This window comes from Moschus berezovskii, chromosome 10 (genome assembly GCF_049115385.1).
Source record: "Moschus berezovskii isolate FMDL1 chromosome 10, NW_MosBer_1.0, whole genome shotgun sequence".
NCBI lineage: Eukaryota > Metazoa > Chordata > Mammalia > Artiodactyla > Moschidae > Moschus > Moschus berezovskii.
In genome coordinates, this window is record NC_142469.1 from 50248144 (window position 1) to 50267705 (window position 19562).

Below are 19562 nucleotides of genomic sequence, written 5' to 3' on the forward strand. Positions count from 1 at the left end.
CTATTGACCAATACAAGTGAAATATTAATAGTGATAGTATCTTATCAGAACTCTCTGTTTTAAAGCCTCTTTGGAGAATTTGGAATGGTTTGCGAACTTAAATCAGATGGGAGAATCAGGTACTATATAGATCACCCTATTTGTAGGATATGCTCTTATGAAAGAAAAATGTAGGGGCCAGGTGGATGGGGGAAGGGCACTTGGCCCCTGGGATTGTCCTGGAGAGAATTTGTTTCTTGTCCTGGTTAGAAATGTCTGCTCAGTAACTGACTTCAGTCTGCTTTAGATTATAAGGCAGGTATTGGGAAGTTGGGGCTGTTTGCTCAGAGGTGAACACCATTCAGTAGGCAGTCCAGTGGGCACGCTGGGTTCTGAGTAAAGGTCCAGCTGTGCACCTGCCAGTTCACAGCTGGTCTGGTTCATTAGCAAAAGGTCAAGTCCTCAGGCTTTGGGGTCTGCTCAAGGTGGGATCACTGTTCTACCTCCTGTTTGTTAACCATCTGACCCTTGTCAGCTGCTTTAACTATGTCCAGCTTCAGTTTCCTCATCTGGAAAAATGAGTGGTAGTAGCCTTACAGTGAGGACCGGATCAGATAACTGTGGCTATGGCACAGTGTTTAGCTCACAGGAGATCTACAGCCTTCACCCTTTCTATCTCTGTGAATTGCACTCTGCAGCTGTAAAATAGGAATATAATCTGCTGTCTTACAAAGGTGCTTTAAAACATCAGGCGCAACAGTATGGATATTCAGCGTATGTTCATTGCTTTGGGTCTAGCACATGGCAGCACTTTCACTTAGCCGTAAAACTAAGATTTGCTGTTAACCTTTCCCCCTTTATGAAAAGTTAAGTTTCTGGATATGTCTGAGTTTTAGTAGCATCAGCAAATTTGGAAAACTCAGCAGTGGCCACAGGACTGTAAAAGGTCAGTTTTCATTCCCAGCCCAAAGAAAGGCAATGCCAAAGAAGGTTCAAACTACCATACAATTGCACTCATCTCACACGCTAGTAAAGTAATGCTCAAAATTCTTCAAGCCAGGCTTCAACAGTACGTGAACCATGAACTTCCAGATGTTCAAGCTGGATTTAGAAAAGGAAGAGAAACCAGAGATCCAGTTGCCAACATCTGCTGGATCATCTAAAAAGCAAGAGAGTTCCAGAAAAATATCTACTTCTGCTTTATTGACTATGCCAAAGCCTTTGACTTTTTTGTGTGGACCACAACAAACTCATGAAAATTCTGAAAGAGATGGGAATACCAGACCACCTTACCTGCCTCTTGAGAAATTTGTATGCAGGTCAGGAAGCAACAGTTAGAACTGGACTTGGAACAACAGACTGGTTCCAAATAGGGAAAGGAAAGGTGACAAGGCTGTATATTGTCACCTTGCTTATTTAACTTATATGCAGAGTACATCATGAGAAACGTTGGGCTGGGTGAAGCACAAGCTGGAATCAAGATTGCCAGGAGAAATATCAGTAACCTCAGATATGTAGATGACACCACCCTTATGGCAGAAAGTGAAGGGGAACTAAAAAGCCTCTTGATGAAAGTGAAAGAGGAGAGTGAAAAAGTTGGCTTAAAACTCAACATTCAGAAAACTAAGATCATGGCATCTGGTTCCATCACTTCATGGCAAATAGATGGGAAAACAGTAAAAACAGTGACACACTATTTTTTTGGGCTCCAAAATCACTGCAGATGGTGACTGCAGCCATGAAATTAAAAGATGCTTGCTCCTTGGAAGGAAAGTTATGACCAACCTAGACAGCATATTAAAAAGCAGAGATATCACACTGCCAACAACGATCCGTCTAGTCAAGGTTATGGTTTTTCCAGTAGACATGTATGGATGTGAGAGTTGGACTATAAAGAAAGCTGAGCGCCGAAGAATTAATGAGTCTTCTTGAGAGTCCCTTGGACTGCAAGGAGATCCAACCATTCCAACCTGAAGGATATCAGTCCTGAATATTCATTGGAAGGACTGATGCTGAAACTGAAACTCCAATACTTTGGCCACCTGATGGGAAGAACTCATCTGAAAAGACCCTGATGCGCTGCTGGGAAAGATTAAAGGCAGGAGGAGAAGGGGGCGACAGAGGATGAGATGGTTGGATGGCATCACCAACTCAATGGACATGAGTTTGAGTAAACTCCGGGAGTTGGCAATGGACAGGGAGGCCTGGCATGCTGCAGTCCATGGGGTCACAAAGAGGTAGACACGACTGAGCGACTGAACTGAACTTAATTGAGGAACATTTTTAAAGTGTCCGGTCCGTCCCTTCCAAGGAGTATTTGGGGGAAAGCTGTTTGCAGATTGTTTTGAGTCTCAGCTCTGATTCTGAACTCGGTGTGACCCTGGGCATGTTGCCATCTTGTGCTTGACATTGCTCCTGAAAATACTTGGTTGGAAGATCTTGCACAACTTTACATTTTTTTGATTCCTATTGTCAGAGAAAAGATGGTTGTTGCTGTTGGCATGTTTTGCAACCATTTCAAGGTGTGTAAAATATAAGAGACTTGCAAATGAGAAAACAGGACAGAAAACCTTTTCTTCAGTGGTAATAATCAGCTAAAATTTAGAGAGGTTTTTGGTAAGGATTGAAAATTGATAATTTTAGGAAGACTCATTGGGAAGACTTTCATATGGTTTTATGTGCCTTGCACTTGTTGGTCATTATTTGCTGAGCAGTTTTTATGTTCCATCTCAGTTGCCTGTCCTTCCAGGTATGCATGTCCCCAGGTACTCTCTCCCCAGCACCAGATGAGGACAGATGTTGAGCCCTTGCAGAAAGCCAGGGGTCTGAGGCTTGGGAGAGAGTCTCAGTTGACCAACAGCCACAGTAGAATTTTGATAAACAGTAGAAGCATCAGGTTTTCCTTTTCCAGGAGAGTGTTTGCCTTCCTTAGAGAATAGCCCTTACGTTCTGGTATTACAGAACAAAACCAAGGAGACAGGTGCAAAATATCTGCGACATTGGTTGTCTTCCAGACAGCTGCACACAGGAAGCCTCAAATGGAATGTTGTTCAGTTGTTGAGAGAGACTTGATTGGAAAGATGTCCATGTGGTTTCATTTGATTAGATTAATCACATCACTGTGTTATTGGGGTATTTATCTGTCAGCAGTTTCTTTAGGCATAGTCACCTGGGGAGTGGTGACCTCCAGTTGGTCTTCCAGACTCGGTCAGTCTCTGAGGCCTGGCCCACCCAGGAATTTGGTTTTCCAGAAGTTCCCATGAAGGGGCTCCCGAAGGCCTCCCCTCAGCCAGGCTCTCTTGGCACTCAGCAGTTTTATTTCATCAAATATCAGGGTAGTCTGAATGTGTGATACCTTTGTGCGTCCTTTCCTACACAGTGAAAGAAAGCATTTCATAACAATACATTGAACAGAACAGAAGCTTCAGTTGTAGAAATGTTCTTTCATTGCATGAAAATCAGCTTTCTCTGACATCAGTGAGCATCATTACACATTAGTTAGCTTGCTTTTTGGTAGTTGAGACTTAAAGGCAAAGTTGATCATATTGTACATTGTCGGGAGATTTCCTAAGCTTATCTGTAAGCTTAGCAAGAACAGGGCAGTGCACCCGTGTGTGATGGCTCTCTCCCAAGCGGGCCCTTCCGGTGTCCCCACTGCATTGTGTCATTCAGCGCTTGGCTACCAACAACATGTTTTCAAGTTTCTTTAACACAGTGGCAGGCCTTTGTTTTGTGTTGTACAGACAGAGCTGTTCCTATTCTGACCTTTCATCTCTCTTCCTGCTCCAGCTAAGATGTTCTTTTCATTAAGGGTGGTTTGACACCTTTGAGAACCTGCCAACTTCGGTTCATGTGGTAATTTGGGCAGACACGTTGCCAGTGAGCCAATTGGACTATTTCAGACTGCCCCTTTCCTATCTCCGTGGCATTTGGAAAGTAGTGATGTAGTTGGGGTTAGACACTAGTTATCTAATACCACATTTTGTCTTTTGCAGGTACAGGATTATCATGGGCATAAAGTCTGTGACCCTTACGCTTGGCTTGAAGACCCAGACAGCGAGCAGACGAAGGTAAATGAGGGCGTATGATGAAAGAGAAGGTGGTCTTCATAGCTCAGAGCAAACCGTAAACATCAGTAACCGTGGCTTCTCCCTCCTGGTATTATCCTGTGTTGTCTGCAGTGGGATCATAAAATGACCTGTTACACTACCACTCTCTGTGAAATGATTCGTGAGAAAAGGTGAAAGTGTTTTTAGCCCCATAGAAGATCACAGAGCTGTTTTGAATAGTGTTTATGGACTATAGGGACACTGATGAACCAACTGTTTGAAATGAAAGTATTTGGAAAAAGGAAAACAAATTTTTACCAAAGAAAAATAAAAACTTAGAGAATAATTATGTGAAGACAAAAATTGCCTAATACATTTTTTCCCGAAGGAGAGAAAATATATTGAAGAAGTAGTACCAAGTCTTGAAAACTGAATGCTGGTCTTAGATTACTTACTGATTTTAATGCAACAGCAATACAACTACTAAATTATAAGTAAATTGAATTCTCAGTATCTTTTTATATTTTATAAGGGGATGAAGGGAAGAATTTTCTACTCTGTCTAAAAATTTGAAATTTTCCTTTTCTTTTGGAGAAACATGTAGTATTTTGAGGTGACGTCTCATTTTGTTAATGAAGCTTACCCCTAAGTGCGATGTCCAGTGGATACTATTTTCCTTCTTGGAGTACCCAGGACTTGTCATTTGAGATTCATTATCTACATATGCTGTATGTGGTTAAGTTTGCTTGGATGAGGGAATAGTGTTTCTCCAATCCACTCCAAGTTCTTTGACTTTTTATTTATAGCTGTATTAACTTAGTATATAAAAATATGTATACAGTTTCTAATATCCTCAGTACTCCATAAGTTTATTTGAGCTTCTTTAGAATCCCAGAGTACATTTCCCATTAAAAAAAAAAACAACAAAAAAAAAAGTTAATGCCTGCTGAGTGGTTTTCTAGGCCAGCTTCTAAAAGCCTATGTCTTAGCTGTTCTTGTATCTTGTGGTCCCTTGCCACTGTATATATCAGTGTTCTCTGGAGAACTGAACTCAGATTTCCAAGATAATTCAGATTTTCCAAGAAGGTATTCCCTCCTGATGTGGACCTGGCTAGTGGGATTGGGGTGCTTTCCTTGCCCATGCCTACCACCCATTCCCTGTCCCATATTCCTGCAGCTTTTTCACGCTCCCTGGTCAGTGGGTTGCAGACTCCACTGCCTTCATGTCCTTAGGGAAAAGCTTCACCAGGAATGCAGTGGAGTGAAGGGTTTAGCCAGGCACAGTGTTACATGGAAGAGGAGACAGCAGAAGCAGAAAGAGGTTGCTGCTGCTGGAGTAAATCCCATGTCAACTTGCGTTTCTTCCTTCAATCCCAAGGCACTAACTTGCCTGCTTCTCTTTCTGCCGCCCTTGGCTGTTCTTCATGGCAAGCGTCTCTCTTCTCCTCTGCCTACTGCAGAAACTCTTAAAACTCCTTCCCTGTCCTTTGTCCTTGAAGTAAGCAGACCACCATTTTGAGCTTTTCTCGTGGTTTTTACTTGTATCTGTACTCCCTCATTCTCAACCTTTCCCCATTCCCTTCAAGAAAGACAGGTCTAATGGGTGAGAATGATTGATGTTTGGGTTTTTCATTTTTCCTTGGTGAAGCAGTGAGTTTTAGATGTTGGTGGGTAGCAAATGAGAATCAAATGGGTAACTGAAGGAGTGGGCAGAGCCTCCAGCTCTGCAGGTGAGGCTAGGAAGAGCAGGGAGCAAGGGCAGGGCTGTGACCTCTTCTCGACCCTGCCACAGACAACCTTGGTCCTCCAACTTTGGACGGGGCTGAGACGAATTGAATCTGGAAACAGAGGGTCACAGGCAGCCACATAGCCTGTTGTGGATGGAGAGCAGGAGAGAAGGAGATGAACTTCCTGTGCATCTCTGGAAAACTGCCCCCAAGGACTGTCTCTATACTGATTCCTTTGTCTAAGGAATTGGGTACAACCTGGATTTCTGCAGCCTTTGATGGGGATTGAGTGATTCAACTATGTTAGAATGACCTAGTTTTTGTTTACGTGTTAATGCATGCACATTTTGCTATGCCTTCCTTATTTGATGTCTGGTCCTGTGGTTGACAAGCCACTTAACTAGTGGGTGAAACTTTGCTAATTAGTGATCTTCTAGTCAGCATTGGATAGACGCTAATGACATTGGTATATACACTGTTATTTTCACGGTATGTATTTAACAGTAGATGTTTACTGTGCGCTGGGCACTTCAGTGGTGGCTTTGCATACCCTGTCTCATTCAGTTCTCAAATCCTGAAATAGATCTTTTTCTTTTCCCCATTTCACAGATGAAGAAATTGAGTTTGAATGATTAAGTAACATGTCCAAGGTCACTCAGCTTATGAGTGGAATCAGGCAGTCCAGGTGGTTATTAGCTTCACATTAAAGACATGATAAAAAATCAAAGACTCTGGGTGTAGTAGCTTTGGGAATGCACACTGTAGGAGCAGAGTCATGTCTTTGCTTGCTGTGGGACTTTATGGGTCCTCCTACAAGCACGCTGGGTGACCCCTCCATTCCTGCTCTCATGCTATCCTGTCCATGCAGTGCTCCTTAGGTGTCAGGGCTATGCAGCTAGTGCCTGCCCCTGCATCCTCCTCTCGAAGCAACCTCATTGACGGGAGCTGGTTGTCATCTGAGATCTGATGAGTGAAATTTTTGTCTCAGACTGAAAAGATAGGGTGTGTTTTTCTAATGAGCAGAAGAGCAGCAGGAACATTTTCTACTCAGAGTTAGAGGCATATACACAGAAGTGGGTGTATTAGCCACACGTCGGTGTAAAGAGGAAAATCTTCATGTAGCCTTTAAAACAAAGAAAAGCTGCTTGTTACATTTTCAATAAAAACCAGCCCGGAAGTGAGGAACATTAATAGCTCAAGATCTGAAATGCTATCAGTAGTCTTTGATTTAATCTCATATTTAATAGAGCTTATCCAATTCTGACAGTTCCTGGCATTTGAGGCTTTATCCTTTATTAAAGAAATATCAGCAGACTTGTAACTTGAAAATTCTCAAAGATGGTGGTGGTGGGGACTTGAATCTGGATGAATCCTTTCAAGCTGTCAAGGCCCACATAACCCTATTTTATAGCAAATGTGCCAGTTTGTAGAATATCCTGTGCAGCTCAGTTGTTTCTTTGAGATCAGTTCAGCCTTAATTTAAAAACTCAGAACTACTTTGCAAAGAGGAAACAGTAGACCAGCACTGCCTAGTAGATATATAAGCCGCATATATAATTCAAATTTTTCTAGTTCAGTTCAGTTGCTCAGTCATGTCCGACTCTTTGCTACCCCTTGAATCACAGCACGTCAGGCATCCCTGTTCATCACCAACTCCTGGAGTTCATTCAAACTCACGTCCATAGAGATGGTGATGCCATCTCATTCTCTGTTGTCCCCTTCTCCTCCTGCCCCCAACCCCTCCCAGCATCAGAGTCTTTTCCAGTTAGTCGACTCTTCACATGAGGTGGCCACATTAAAAAAGTAAAAAGAAACAGAAAATTAATTAAAGTATTTTAGTACATTCAAAGTACTAACATCTCAACATGTAATTGATATAAAATATTATTAAGGTATTTGCATTCTTTTAGACTAAATTTTCAAACTCCAGTGTGTATTTTACACTTACTGCTGCTACTGCTAAGTCACTTCAGTCGTGTCCGATTCTGTGCGACCCCATAGACAGCAGCCCACCAGGCTCCCCTGTCCCTGGGATTCTCCAGGCAAGAACATTTGAGTGGGTTGCCATTTCCTTCTCCAATGCATGAAAGTGAAAAGTTAAAGTGAAGTTACTCAGTCGTGTCCAACTCTTAGCAACCCCATGGACTGCAGCCTACCAGGCTCCTCTGTCCATGGGATTTTCTAGGCAAGAGTTCTGGAGTGGGGTACCATCGCCTTCTCCGATTTTACACTTACAGCACATATCAATTTAGAGCAGCTTATTGGATGCTCAGTTGCCACATGTGGCTAATGGCTGCCAGTATTGGACAATGAAGATACAGACCAACCTTTCTTGTGAACATTTATGTGAAGACTATAAACAATGATAGCAGGTTAAAAATAAAAAAGCAGAATTTGTCACAGAAATTTAGTTTAATATTATTATATCCATAGATACAGTTCAGTTCAGTCGCTCAGTCATGTCTGACTCTTTGCAACCCCATGAATCACAGCACGCCAGGCCTCCCTGTCCATCACCAACTCCCGGAGTTCACTCAAACTCATGTCCATTGAGTCGGTGGTGCTATCCAGCCATCTCACTCTCTGTCGTCCCCTTCTCCTCCTGTCCCCAATCCCTCCCAGCATCAGAGTCTCTTCCAGTGAGTCAGCTCTTCGTATGAGGTGGCCAAAGTATTGGAGTTTCAGCTTCAGCATCAGTCCTTCCAATGAACACCCAGGACTAATTCCTTTAGAATGGACTGGTTGGATCTCCTTTCAGTCCAAGGGACTCTCAAGAGTCCTTGTCAACACCACAGTTCAAAAGCATCAATTCTTCGGCGATCAGCTTTCTTCACAGTCCAACTCTCACATCCATACATGACCACTGGAAAAACCATAGCCTTGACTAGATGGACCTTGCTTGGCAAAGCAATGTCTCTGCTTTTTAATATGCTATCTAGGTTGGTCATAACTTTCCTTCCAAGGAGTAAGCGTCTTTTAATTTCATGGCTGCAATCAGCATCCACAGTGATTTTGGAGCCCCAAAAAATAAAGTCTGACACTGTTTCCACTGTTTCCCCATCTGTTTCCCATGAAGTGATGGGACCAGATGCCATGATCTTCGTTTTCTGAATGTTGAGCTTCAAGCCAACCTTTTCACTCTCCTCTTTCACTTTCATCAAGAAGCTTTTGAGTTCCTCTTCACTTTTTGCCATAAGGGTGGTGTCATCTGCATATCTGAGGTTATTGATATTGTAAACCTATATAACTAATCTAATCTAGGTAATGTTTTAAGAATTTTTTAAAAATCCAAAACTAAAAATAGTAATAATTTTAATAGTAAGTATTCAAAGCAACCTAAACACTAGACTGGAATATCTCTGTCACTGCTGTTTTCATATGTTTGCAAAACTTTGACCAGTGCAATAAAACATGAACTAAAATTTGTAGAGGATAAAATAAAATTATCGTTAATTATTGATTCTATTATTATGGATCTAGAAAACCTAAGGGAAACAACTGAAAACAGAATGAATTCAATAAAGCGTGTATGTATGGAATAAATATAAAATCAATACCACTCATACATACCACATACCATCAATAATGAGAAATCAACCCGATAGCAGCAACAAAAAGTAAATACTTAAGGAAAAAGAAGAGTTTTCAGGCCTACTGGGATAGTAATAGTGTCACTTCAGATAGAAAAGGGCCAGTTTCGGGTGTTATTTTTCATAGTGGAAAGTTGAAAATCTCCATTTCCAACAGTAGTTTAGCATTTAAGTGGAACCTGGTAGATGTGCTTGACGCAGTAGTCCGTGCGTCTGTTACAGCGTTGGGCTGTAAGGTTTGCTTTGCTAAGTGACAAGTGCTCCTGGGGGAGCAGGAAGTGGGAGAAGGATGCACGAGTGCAGCGCTGTCGGGGGTGACAACTTTATAAAGTATCTTTGCAGTTCTCAGAGACAGTGGTTGTTGTTGTTTGCTCTCTGTTCTAGAAGAATCTGTATCGAAATACAAACTTAACAAAAGATAAAGGGAAAACTCTGGGTTAAAGGTCTTGAGACATATGCTAAGTACACCAGAGTGGTGTACTCTGGAGGTAGACGTCTAAACCATAGTGAAGTCTCACTGGATTAAGTGGGACACCAGGGAAACCTTGGAAGTGAGACGGTAGAGGGAGAGGTTTTACTCATTGAAAAGGATTTGAAGACAGTGAGGCAGTTCCTGGCAGTTGTGAGCCTATACTTCCCAGTCAGCAGGCTCTCCCAGCTTGTCCTCTGCAGGTCATGGAAGGAAGTGTGTGCAGGAGCCTTGATGTGTGTGTGCAGCCTGATGCTTTGACCCTGAGGGGACTTGAGCCTCCAGACTACTAATAGTAAGATGCCCCCCCCAACCCATTGACTATAATGTACATGTGATTCACTTCCTAATCTTCTAACTTCCTAAATTTCCCAGGACAAACAGACAAGTGAACCCCAAACCCCACACTCTGCCTTAGCTCTCTGTAGCATATTTCTTCATCTTAGTGGGTTTCTTGGCCCCTTTGGGTGAGCCCTATTCACGTCTCATTTCAGATCTTATCATGGACCATCTCTTCTCTTCCTTTCAGGTGGCTCATACCCCTTCTTCCTTTGTCCCATCTGTCATCCATCTTTGTGATCAGCAGTGGCTCAGTTGCCAAACCCAGTGACTTCACCGTCATCCTGTGTTCTTTGTGCAGATGGACCACTCTTCCTGGGGGATTGTAGAAGCTTTGTTGTACCCTGACAAGGGGACTGCTCTGCCCCCTCCACCTTGCACTCTCATGCCCTTGAAGTTTGCTTGCACTGCCCTTGTCACTGAAGCAGCCATCTTGCTCGCGGGTCCCCGGGAGGATACCAAATGCGTATTTCTTTCTCCTGGCCTCCCCGCCCATCATGGTGCCGTCAGTCCACGGGGCACCATCTGCTCCCTTTCCTGATAGTGAGAAATCCTCTGCATCTCTGGGCTTGGTTTTGCAGCCCTGAAGTCCAGATAGAGGCAGCATCCTTCTCACCTTTTGAAGAGTCTCCCCATTTCACTACGTCTCCTTGCAGCTTTGACCTCTTGATTGGATTCCAGAACTTGTTACTTGTTACTTAGTGAAGGGGAGATACTTACAAAGAGAAAGAATTTACATCTGTTATTGTAACTAATCGTCAAGTCTAGCTTCCACCGAAGCCCTGTCCTGGGGCTTTGGTCCAGGAGGTAAGCAAATGTAGGATACCAGCTGCAGATATCAAAAGGCCAATTTGTTTTTTCCCCTCCCTGAGAACTGCCTTGGGCTAAATGACAGTACCAACAGCTTTATGTGCCTTGTGGATCGTGAGAGAAGATCTCTTAATAGGACCCCCCCCCCACAAATGTATGTTTATTCCTTCTAAAACCTGATCATTTGTTTCATAGAGGATCAAAGAAATAGAGATCTTCTTTTCTAAGACATTATTTGCTCCCCATCCCCTATTTGGAGGAATAGTTAGGGTTTGCCCATTATATCTTTTGAGAAGGGGCTATGAAGGTAGTGAGCAGAACAGTCCCTCACTCTTACAGGTAAGGAAGCTGGAAACATCCCCTTTGTCCTCCCCTGCGTATACTCTTCCCTTCCTCTGCAGGAAAGATTTAAATCTCAAAAGACTTCTGATCAGCTCTATGTTGTTAAATAGCCTAGGATTTCTCTGTAGGTATTTTAATGTCACAGAGGTTCAGTGGGGAACAACGTTTAGGGCAGTCAACTCCTTTCCCTGGAATCCTGTCTATTCTGATATGTGGTTTTCTGCTCACTTTTGTTGTTGTTCTTTAAGATTGACCCTGAAAGGATGTAGCGTGAAGAGTTGCCTGCTCTGTGCTGATACCAGTCTGGCCTGGATTTCCCTGTGTGATGTGGTCTCCCTAGCGTGGGACATAGCCAGCATGGGCAAGAACTGATGAGGGGCTGGGGAGCTGAGATCCTTTTGTCCACTCGCATCTCCCCCTCAGGCTGTCAGGCAGCAGAGCCTACAGAGTGGAAGCTTGCTCCCAGATGTACACTCACGTGAAGGGCTAGTGCAGTGTCTCTAAGCCAGCAAACAGCAGATGAAGCTGACTGGGAGCGGAGGAATAATGGATATAATTCATAGCATAGAAGACTGGTTTTGGTTTGCAGTGTTCTTTTGTAGACAAACTGTGAACATCCTTTTTGTACTGTGGGTTTCCAGACATTGCTGGTGTCGCTTCTGTTGGGACACAGGGAGGAGGAACAGAGTATTTGCCAGATGGGACTGGAAGTCAAAGCCTTTAGTCTTCCATTTTCTTGACCTGAGAGTCCAGCCAGGTGTCTTATCTGGGATTTCTTTTCTTCATCTATAAAATGAATATCAGTTCAGTTCAGTCACTCAGTCGTGTCTGACTCTTTGCGACCTCATGAATCACAGCACGCCAGGCCTCCCTGTCCATCACCAACTCCCGGAGTCCACTCAAACTCATGTCCATCGAGTCGGTGATGCCATCCAGCCATCTCATTCTCTGTCGTCCCCTTCTCCTCCTGCCCCCAATCCCTCCCAGCATCAGAGTCTTTTCCAGTGAGTCAGCTCTTAGCATGAGGTGGCCAAAGTATTGGAGTTTCAGCTTCAGCATCAGTCCTTCCAATGAACACCCAGGACTGATCTCCTTTAGAATGGGCTGGTTGGATCTCCTTGCAGTCCACGGGACTCTCAAGAGTCTTCTCCAACATCACAGTTCAAAAGCATCAGTTCTTCGGTAATTAGCCTTCTTCACACTCAATTCATCTAGATCCAAGCTTTTAGCAACACCCAGCTGAGAAAATGCATGTAACAGCTCATTTTCCATGCTCAGCAGAGCTCTGTACAAAGGTGGTACAGCTTAGGTGCTGCTGCTTCAAAGTATTGAAATGTAGACCTTCAGACTCTAGTCCTCTTACTTGCTTACTCAGAATGTTGAACTTTAGAGACATCTGTGTCTTTTTATTTCCATCTACAAAAGTAGGCAGCATTTTCCTTTTGAAATCTAGTGTCTTAGAAAAAGATACCTATATTTTGAGCATTGAATCCCCACCTCCACCAGTGGTTGGAATTGTGACTTGTAAGTGTGGTTTTATTGTTCTAAAGTGCAATGATTAAACTAGGCCAGAGATTCCTTGAAGCTGTTAGGTAACACCTCTTTTAATTGGTGTTTATGAACCCACTGTGAAATGCCCTTTCCTCCATTATTAATGTTTCATGTAAGGATTGAGAATTACGACTATGTTGTTCCTTCTCTACTAGAGACAGGAAATGCTTTAGGTAAATATATTACCAGTTATTATCTCAATCTCCAAGACTTCTAAGGTCTTAAAATGTTTCATCACCTCCTACAGAAATGTTTAGCCTTAGTATGATTCACAAAAATACTTCTTGTAAATCCACAGTTGAAATGTGTATTTAGGGATCCATGTCCTTTTGATCTGTGCTTTGGGTAATTGTCAAAAGTATGATAGAATTTGCTGATACTGGGCCATCCTCTTTTCTAAGCAGTCCTTTCTTTTATCTTTTTCTTGCTTTCTGCAATGGGGTTTTTGAGGCAAACTGCCAAAATGAATTCTGGCCACGTTTGGCAAGTCAGGGATTCATAGCAGGCACAGTGAGGCCAGCTTCTGGGTGGACTGGAGAGCTAGGCTTGCAGCAGGCAGGAACCAGGTAGTTCTAGAGTTCCATGGAGCTCTAGAAAAGTGGAAATTCTCACTTTTCAGGCAGCACTGCTAATGGCATCAGTGATTACAGTCCTTCAGCCCTCTGTCACTTGTTCAGTGAGTGCATCCCAGGAGAGGGAGTTTTATTTGGCCAGGCTCCAGACATGTATGTACTCACCCCTTGACTGTACTGTGGCAATGAAAAAAGATTTGGTAGAAACCTTGGGGACCTTCTTTTGCTTCTGCAGTGACAGGACAGCTATGTGGAGTTCTCTCACTAAGCAGGGGGAACCCTGGTTAGGAAAATGGATCCTGGCAGCCCAAATGCCACAGGTCCACTGGTTTCGTTCCCTTTCCTCCTCCAGTGCAGGGTGCTCACACCCTCCCTTTCCTCCCCTGCCCTGTGTTTACTTGTGTGTCCACTATATGGAACATTAATTCCATGGGGGTGAGGAGAATGATGAGCTGTCATGAACAAGAGAAACGTGGTCCATGCCAGCTTGGAATCATATGCTATCCTAGGCAGACCAGAGACTGGAGATGGTGAGCCCCTTAACCTTTGAGCTGCTGGAGGTGAGTGCCAAAAGGAGGCTGAGCCACACCTTGAGTAGAGGCTGGGAGTCTTGCCCCATTTGTTCACCGCTAGGGAAAGCAGCCCCCAAACCGTTGATGAAATTCTTAAGGTGCTTGTGTACATTTAACGTTAATATTTTCCCCATAAGCACTACTCAGCTTTGGTTCCGATAATCTACATTTCTTCTGAGCAGTGTTGGCATCAGACATGATATCCCTGGGAAAACAGTTATTAAAGATCCAACAACTGAAGAATGAAGATAACTGTGACTTCTCTGAGCTGCTGTCTTTTCTCTTAGATGTCAGCCTTGTCCGGGGGAAAGAACTCAGTCATAAAAGCACCTGTGCATACGTGCATGTGTGCTTGGTCGCTTCAGTTGTGTCCAACTCTTTGCAACCATATGGACTGCAGCTCGCCAGGCTCCTCGGTCCATGGGATTCTCCAGTCAAGAACACTGGAGTGGGTTGCCATGCCCTCCTTCAGGGGATCTTCCCAACCCAAGGATCGAACCCTCCTGCTTTACAGGTGGATTCTTTACCCACTGAGCCACCTGAGAAGCCCAAAAATCACCTGGGTACTTGTTAAAAATAGACATGCCCAAGATCTACTTTTAGAGTATCTGATAGGAGTAGAAATCTGTTTTCCCAAGCACCTCATCAGGTAATTCTTAAGATCCAGAAAGCTTGGAAAAACTGCCTTAGAGAATGCTTAGACATGATTAGAGAACAGTAATAGCTTTGCTTTATAGAGATGATTAGAGAACAGTAATAGCTTTGCTTTAGGAGCTAAAATTCTCATAGACGCCTCACTTGTTCAGAGCATCTTTGTAAACTGGAGGGACTTTATTTGTGATTCTGACTTTCCTCATTGGGGGAAATCAAGGTGTATGTCATAATAAAGACTTCCAGAACTCTTCTGTATAGCACTGGATGGCACTCTGACCATTTGGAGCAGCTCTGTATATAATCATGCACACGATTCTCTGGACCTCCAGTTGCCTCTGTAAAATCTCATACCCTTCTTGTTTTTATCCCTGCTGGCACTGCCTGGTTCAGGCATGCATTGCCACCGAGCTAGACATTCAGTAGCATCCTAATGTCTCCCTTCTTCCAGAACTTCTTTTCTACCCTGTTCTTCCCAGCAGCAGATGAGAACTCTTTCAAGATCTTGGAACCTGTTTATTCATGGGAAAGCAACAATGTATAGTTGTTTAATGAATAGCTTTAGGGGTAGGCAGGTTTGAATTTTAACTCCACAGTTTTATCAGAGGTGTGACGTTGGTCATGCTTATCAACCTCTCTAAACTTCAGTTCTCTAATTTATAATTTGGAGAAAACTACTATATATGGTAGTGTAAAAACTGGGTGATAATGTTTGTGAAACATGCAGCAGAGTGGTAGGCACAAGTAAGTGCTTAATAAATGGTTGCTATTGCATTTATTATTAAGTATTTTAAATAGCACAGGGAATATCTGCTTGATCATTTAAAGCTTTAGAGCTATCTAGGACAGATTCTTTTATTGCAGTTAATTCTTGGGCTCTGTTCATATCTCCTTCCATTTGGATCCATTTTAGTGATTTGTATTTCCTAGAAAATTGTCCATGTCATTGAGATTTTAAAACTTACTAGCATGGGGTTATGTGAAATATTTCTTACAATGACTTTATTCTCCATGTTTGTGTGTCTTTCTTTATTGTTTCAAATTTCCAGTATCTGTAACTTCTTTCCTCTTTATAATTAGTTTAGCCAGAACTTTGATTGAATGTGGTGGTGGGGGGATTGTTTGTTTTTAGAAAGGAATGTTTCTAGAACTTTTAAGTTGTATCCTTTAATTTTCTAACTCATTGATTTATTTTTTATTTTTTGTTACCTTAAAGATTTTTGATTAGAATGTTTAATTAATGTTTCACTTTCTCATTTACTGATGCTCACTTTTTCCAGGCTTCCCCATCCAGCCCTCAGGCAAGCTTCGGGTGGATTCATCCTCTTCCAGCCTGTGATGCTTGAGCTGAGGGGCTCTTGAAAGAGCTGTATCAGTCAGGACTCGTGATGAACGGCACCTTTATATATATTTTTTTAAAAAAAAGAGCTGAGAGGCTCACGTAATTGAAGATCAGTACATACCTTAAGGCACAGCTTGATCTGGGACTGCTTGTAATATTTCTGTAAACCTGCCTGTCTCTGCCTCTTAGGTGATTTGCTTTTCTCTGATCGTTTTGTTTTCCAGTAGCCTCTTCCACATGATAGAGAAAGATGGTCCTTTCCCCTTCAGGTTTTACACAGTCCTGACAACCCCAGATCTCATGAGATAGCCTCTCCTTCTGTTGTTCACCTCGGTTCCTAAAAAAGGATTCCGCTTGCTTGTCCTGGGTTCGTAACTACTTTATTGACTGTTATATGTCAAGGAGAATTGATGGAAGATTCTGCCTATGAAAATGAACAGGGTTTACTTATGTGAAGGATGTAGAAAGGAGTTAACATAGTTGGAACACAGGCAGGGGTATCACTGACATTTTGTGACATTTAGTGTAAGCTGCTGGCACCCAGAAATGGTAAAATCTGGTCAAGAGAGGGTGAACCCCAGACTTTCTGAAGGTGTGACTCATTTTCCAGACCCAGCCTTGTATCTGGGTGTAGAGCATCTTCCCTGGGCCACACGTACTGCATCCATCACAGTGTGGGCGCTGCCCTTCAGCACATGGCACACCCAGGCCCCGACTGTTCCCCGAGCCTGTTCCAGGTACACTCCTGAATCTGTGCTGTGGAGTTGATCAGGTCAGCTGCTTTGATGTGTGTGTCATTAAACAAACCCCTGGACCAGCCCTGAGCCTCCTTCTGCATGGGTGTCCTTCCCGACCCTGGATGAATCCCTGGATCTCAGGGAGGGGAGTTCTGATGGCTAGCAGAGGTCACACCTCACCGCCCCACCCCACCTCCAGTCTATCAGTGGGGCATCCTAAGATACTGAAAAGAAACAGATGTCAGCTTCAGGTGTTTTTGTCACATGCTAAGAACTTTAATGGCAAAAGGAGAAGAGGGCAACAGAGGATTAGATGTGTGGATGGCATCACGGACTCACTAGACATGAACTTGGGCAAGCTTAGGGAGATAGTGAAGGACAGGGAGGCCTGGCATGCTGCAGTCCATGGTGTAGCAAAGAGTCAGACACGACTGAGCAGCTAAACAAAAACAAGAACTTTAATTCCTAATAGTTTAGGTTTTCTTATTTTTGAAATAGTCTTGTTATTGTTTGGACTTCCTCACTGATACAAGAGTTATTCAAGAGAGGATATGTATGTGTTTAACTTCTTCCTAGGTGGGTTTTTAGTTAGATTTGGACTTGATGTGCAGATCGCCTCTGTCCTTGCCAGACTTCTGGTCAGTAGTAGTATGTACACTGAAGAACAGAGCCAGGTCAGGTTAGTGTTCCAGCTTCAAACGAGCTCCCTGGTAATAGCGAGATTTGAGACCAAGGCTTGACTCGAAGGTCATAGCGAGACTTTCTGCTTCCTTCCCCTTTGATTGGCAGTAACTCGCCCAATGGGGGAACAAGTTGATTTGCCCTCATGGTGACAGGCAGAGAAGGTGGAAAGAGACCTGGAAGGGCTTTGGGAGGGCTCCACCTGGTCTGTCACCCACATGCAGCAGGAAGCTCGATGGGGGCCTTCCTGCCCTGAGAATAGAGGGGGAGCCACTTTTAATTTTTTTTTTCTTTATTGGCAGAATTAAATTTTGGGCAGTTTATTTAAAAAAAAAAAAGTCTGTTCAGTTGCTTATTCAGTTAATGTGTTATGTTTTAGATTCCAGTATTTACATATTTCAGACACTTTTGGTGTGTTTAAAACTACCTTGAAACATTTTGGTCCTGTGTAACATTTTCAAGTTATGAAAGCAAAAAATTTCAATAGCTCAGAGAACGAAAGAGTCACTAGCTAAAAACATGAACTTGGGCAAACTCAGGGAGATAGTGAAGGTCAGGGAGTCAGACACGACTGAGCAACTAAACAAAAACAAGGACTTTAATTCCTAATAGTTTAGGTTTTCTTATTTGATGAACTCACCAAACAAGAAGGGAAAGTGAATCCATCTCTTGATGCCCTTTACTTTTTCTGTAGCCACGCTGGGCTTTTAATGCTGAAAGATAAGCCTTATGGATTTTGGGCTCCCACCAATTGGATTCAACATTTCTCATCCTTGGGGTTTGTAGGGCCAGGCAGAGAAAGGCACCTCCCTGGGTCAATATAATGGCATTGTAGTTACAACCGTGACCCAAAGAAGCTTTTCTTGGAATTTAAGGTTTCCCTTTTGGTCTGATCTGATATACTGGTAATGTTTGTAAATGTTCAGAGAACACTGGAAAATATGGGGCACTTTTTTTTTTCATTTGTGGGGTGTCAGTTCCTAAGTGTGTCCTGTAAAGTACGTGACTCCATTCTTCTATAGTCTCAATTTCTAGACCTGTTTCCTGGAGTAGCTGCCTCTCACTGTGTTTGGCATGACCTGCCTCTAGTTTTCCATGTGGTCGCCCAGCCCTCCTGGCCCTGGGTCCTGCAGCCTCCCAGATGAACTGTGCCACCTCTTGTCTTTTTTGTGGATGTATCCTTGCATGTGCGGAGTCATTTCTGAATTCTGCTACACTCCCAGCAAAGAGAGGGGATCCAGGTGCTTCCCCCTCTGGCCTCCAGGATGCTTTCAGCTCCTTACACAGGACTATACAGGAAACACTAACTGATGTTTTCTGCCAGTCCATGCTGTGACACCAACCACTTGCCTTAACCATAGTTGCTTTAACCAGCACACTCATATATATATATATGGGTATTTGTGTTATCCGCACGTTTGTGTGCATATGTATATGTACATGTGTATACATGTGTATGTATACACATACATGTACACACACCTGCGTATATACGTCCTTGTGTGTATAATTTGCAGCTGAAACTCCTCCAGGTTTGTGGGATGTAGGTAGCACTATCCATGGTTTCACTCGAGTGGTACCCGTGCCACAGTCTGTCTCCCGGCTGGAGGTCCCTCTCTGTCATCGGACTGCCTGCCCGCCCCCACCCCTCTCTGAGGCCTGCTCCACCCTATCCTGGGAGTGACCTTCCCTTCATTTGTTCTCCTGGAGCTTTGATCTTTGTGTGTGTGATTCATCTTTTTAATCCTGTGTTTCCCATCGTGATGTTCTGTGTTGTTTTTTAGTCTTTCAGTCATGTCTGATTCTTTTGTGACCCTCCCATGGACTGTAGCCCACCAGGTTCCTCTGTCTATGGGATTTCCCAGTTAAGAATACTGGAATGGATTGCCATTTCCTTCTCTAGGGGATCTTCCTGGATCAGGGATTGAATCCACGTCTCCTGCGTTGACAGGTGGATTCTTTACCACTGAGCCACCACGGAAGCCCTATGTTCATTATATACTTTATCTATTTAGTAAGTAACTTATGCATCCTCTTTATTCATATACATAAGACTTGTGCTTGTGAAAGGACTTGATATATTTAGTGGACTGATGTGAGGACAACGTGAAAAAAACTCTGGAAACAGTAAAAGTAAAGGCATCTCCAACT

At 43.2% G+C, this 19562-nt stretch overlaps 1 protein-coding gene across 1 annotated transcript in view; it reads left to right on the forward strand.

Moving 5' to 3' along the window:
- PREP (prolyl endopeptidase) overlaps positions 1-19562 on the forward strand; it is a 140557-nt gene that overhangs the window by 2605 nt on the left and 118390 nt on the right. Inside the window, exon 2 of the mRNA XM_055432926.2 lies at positions 3975-4049. Coding sequence (XP_055288901.1) covers positions 3975-4049 — 75 coding nt within the window. The remainder of the gene's footprint in view (positions 1-3974; positions 4050-19562) is intronic.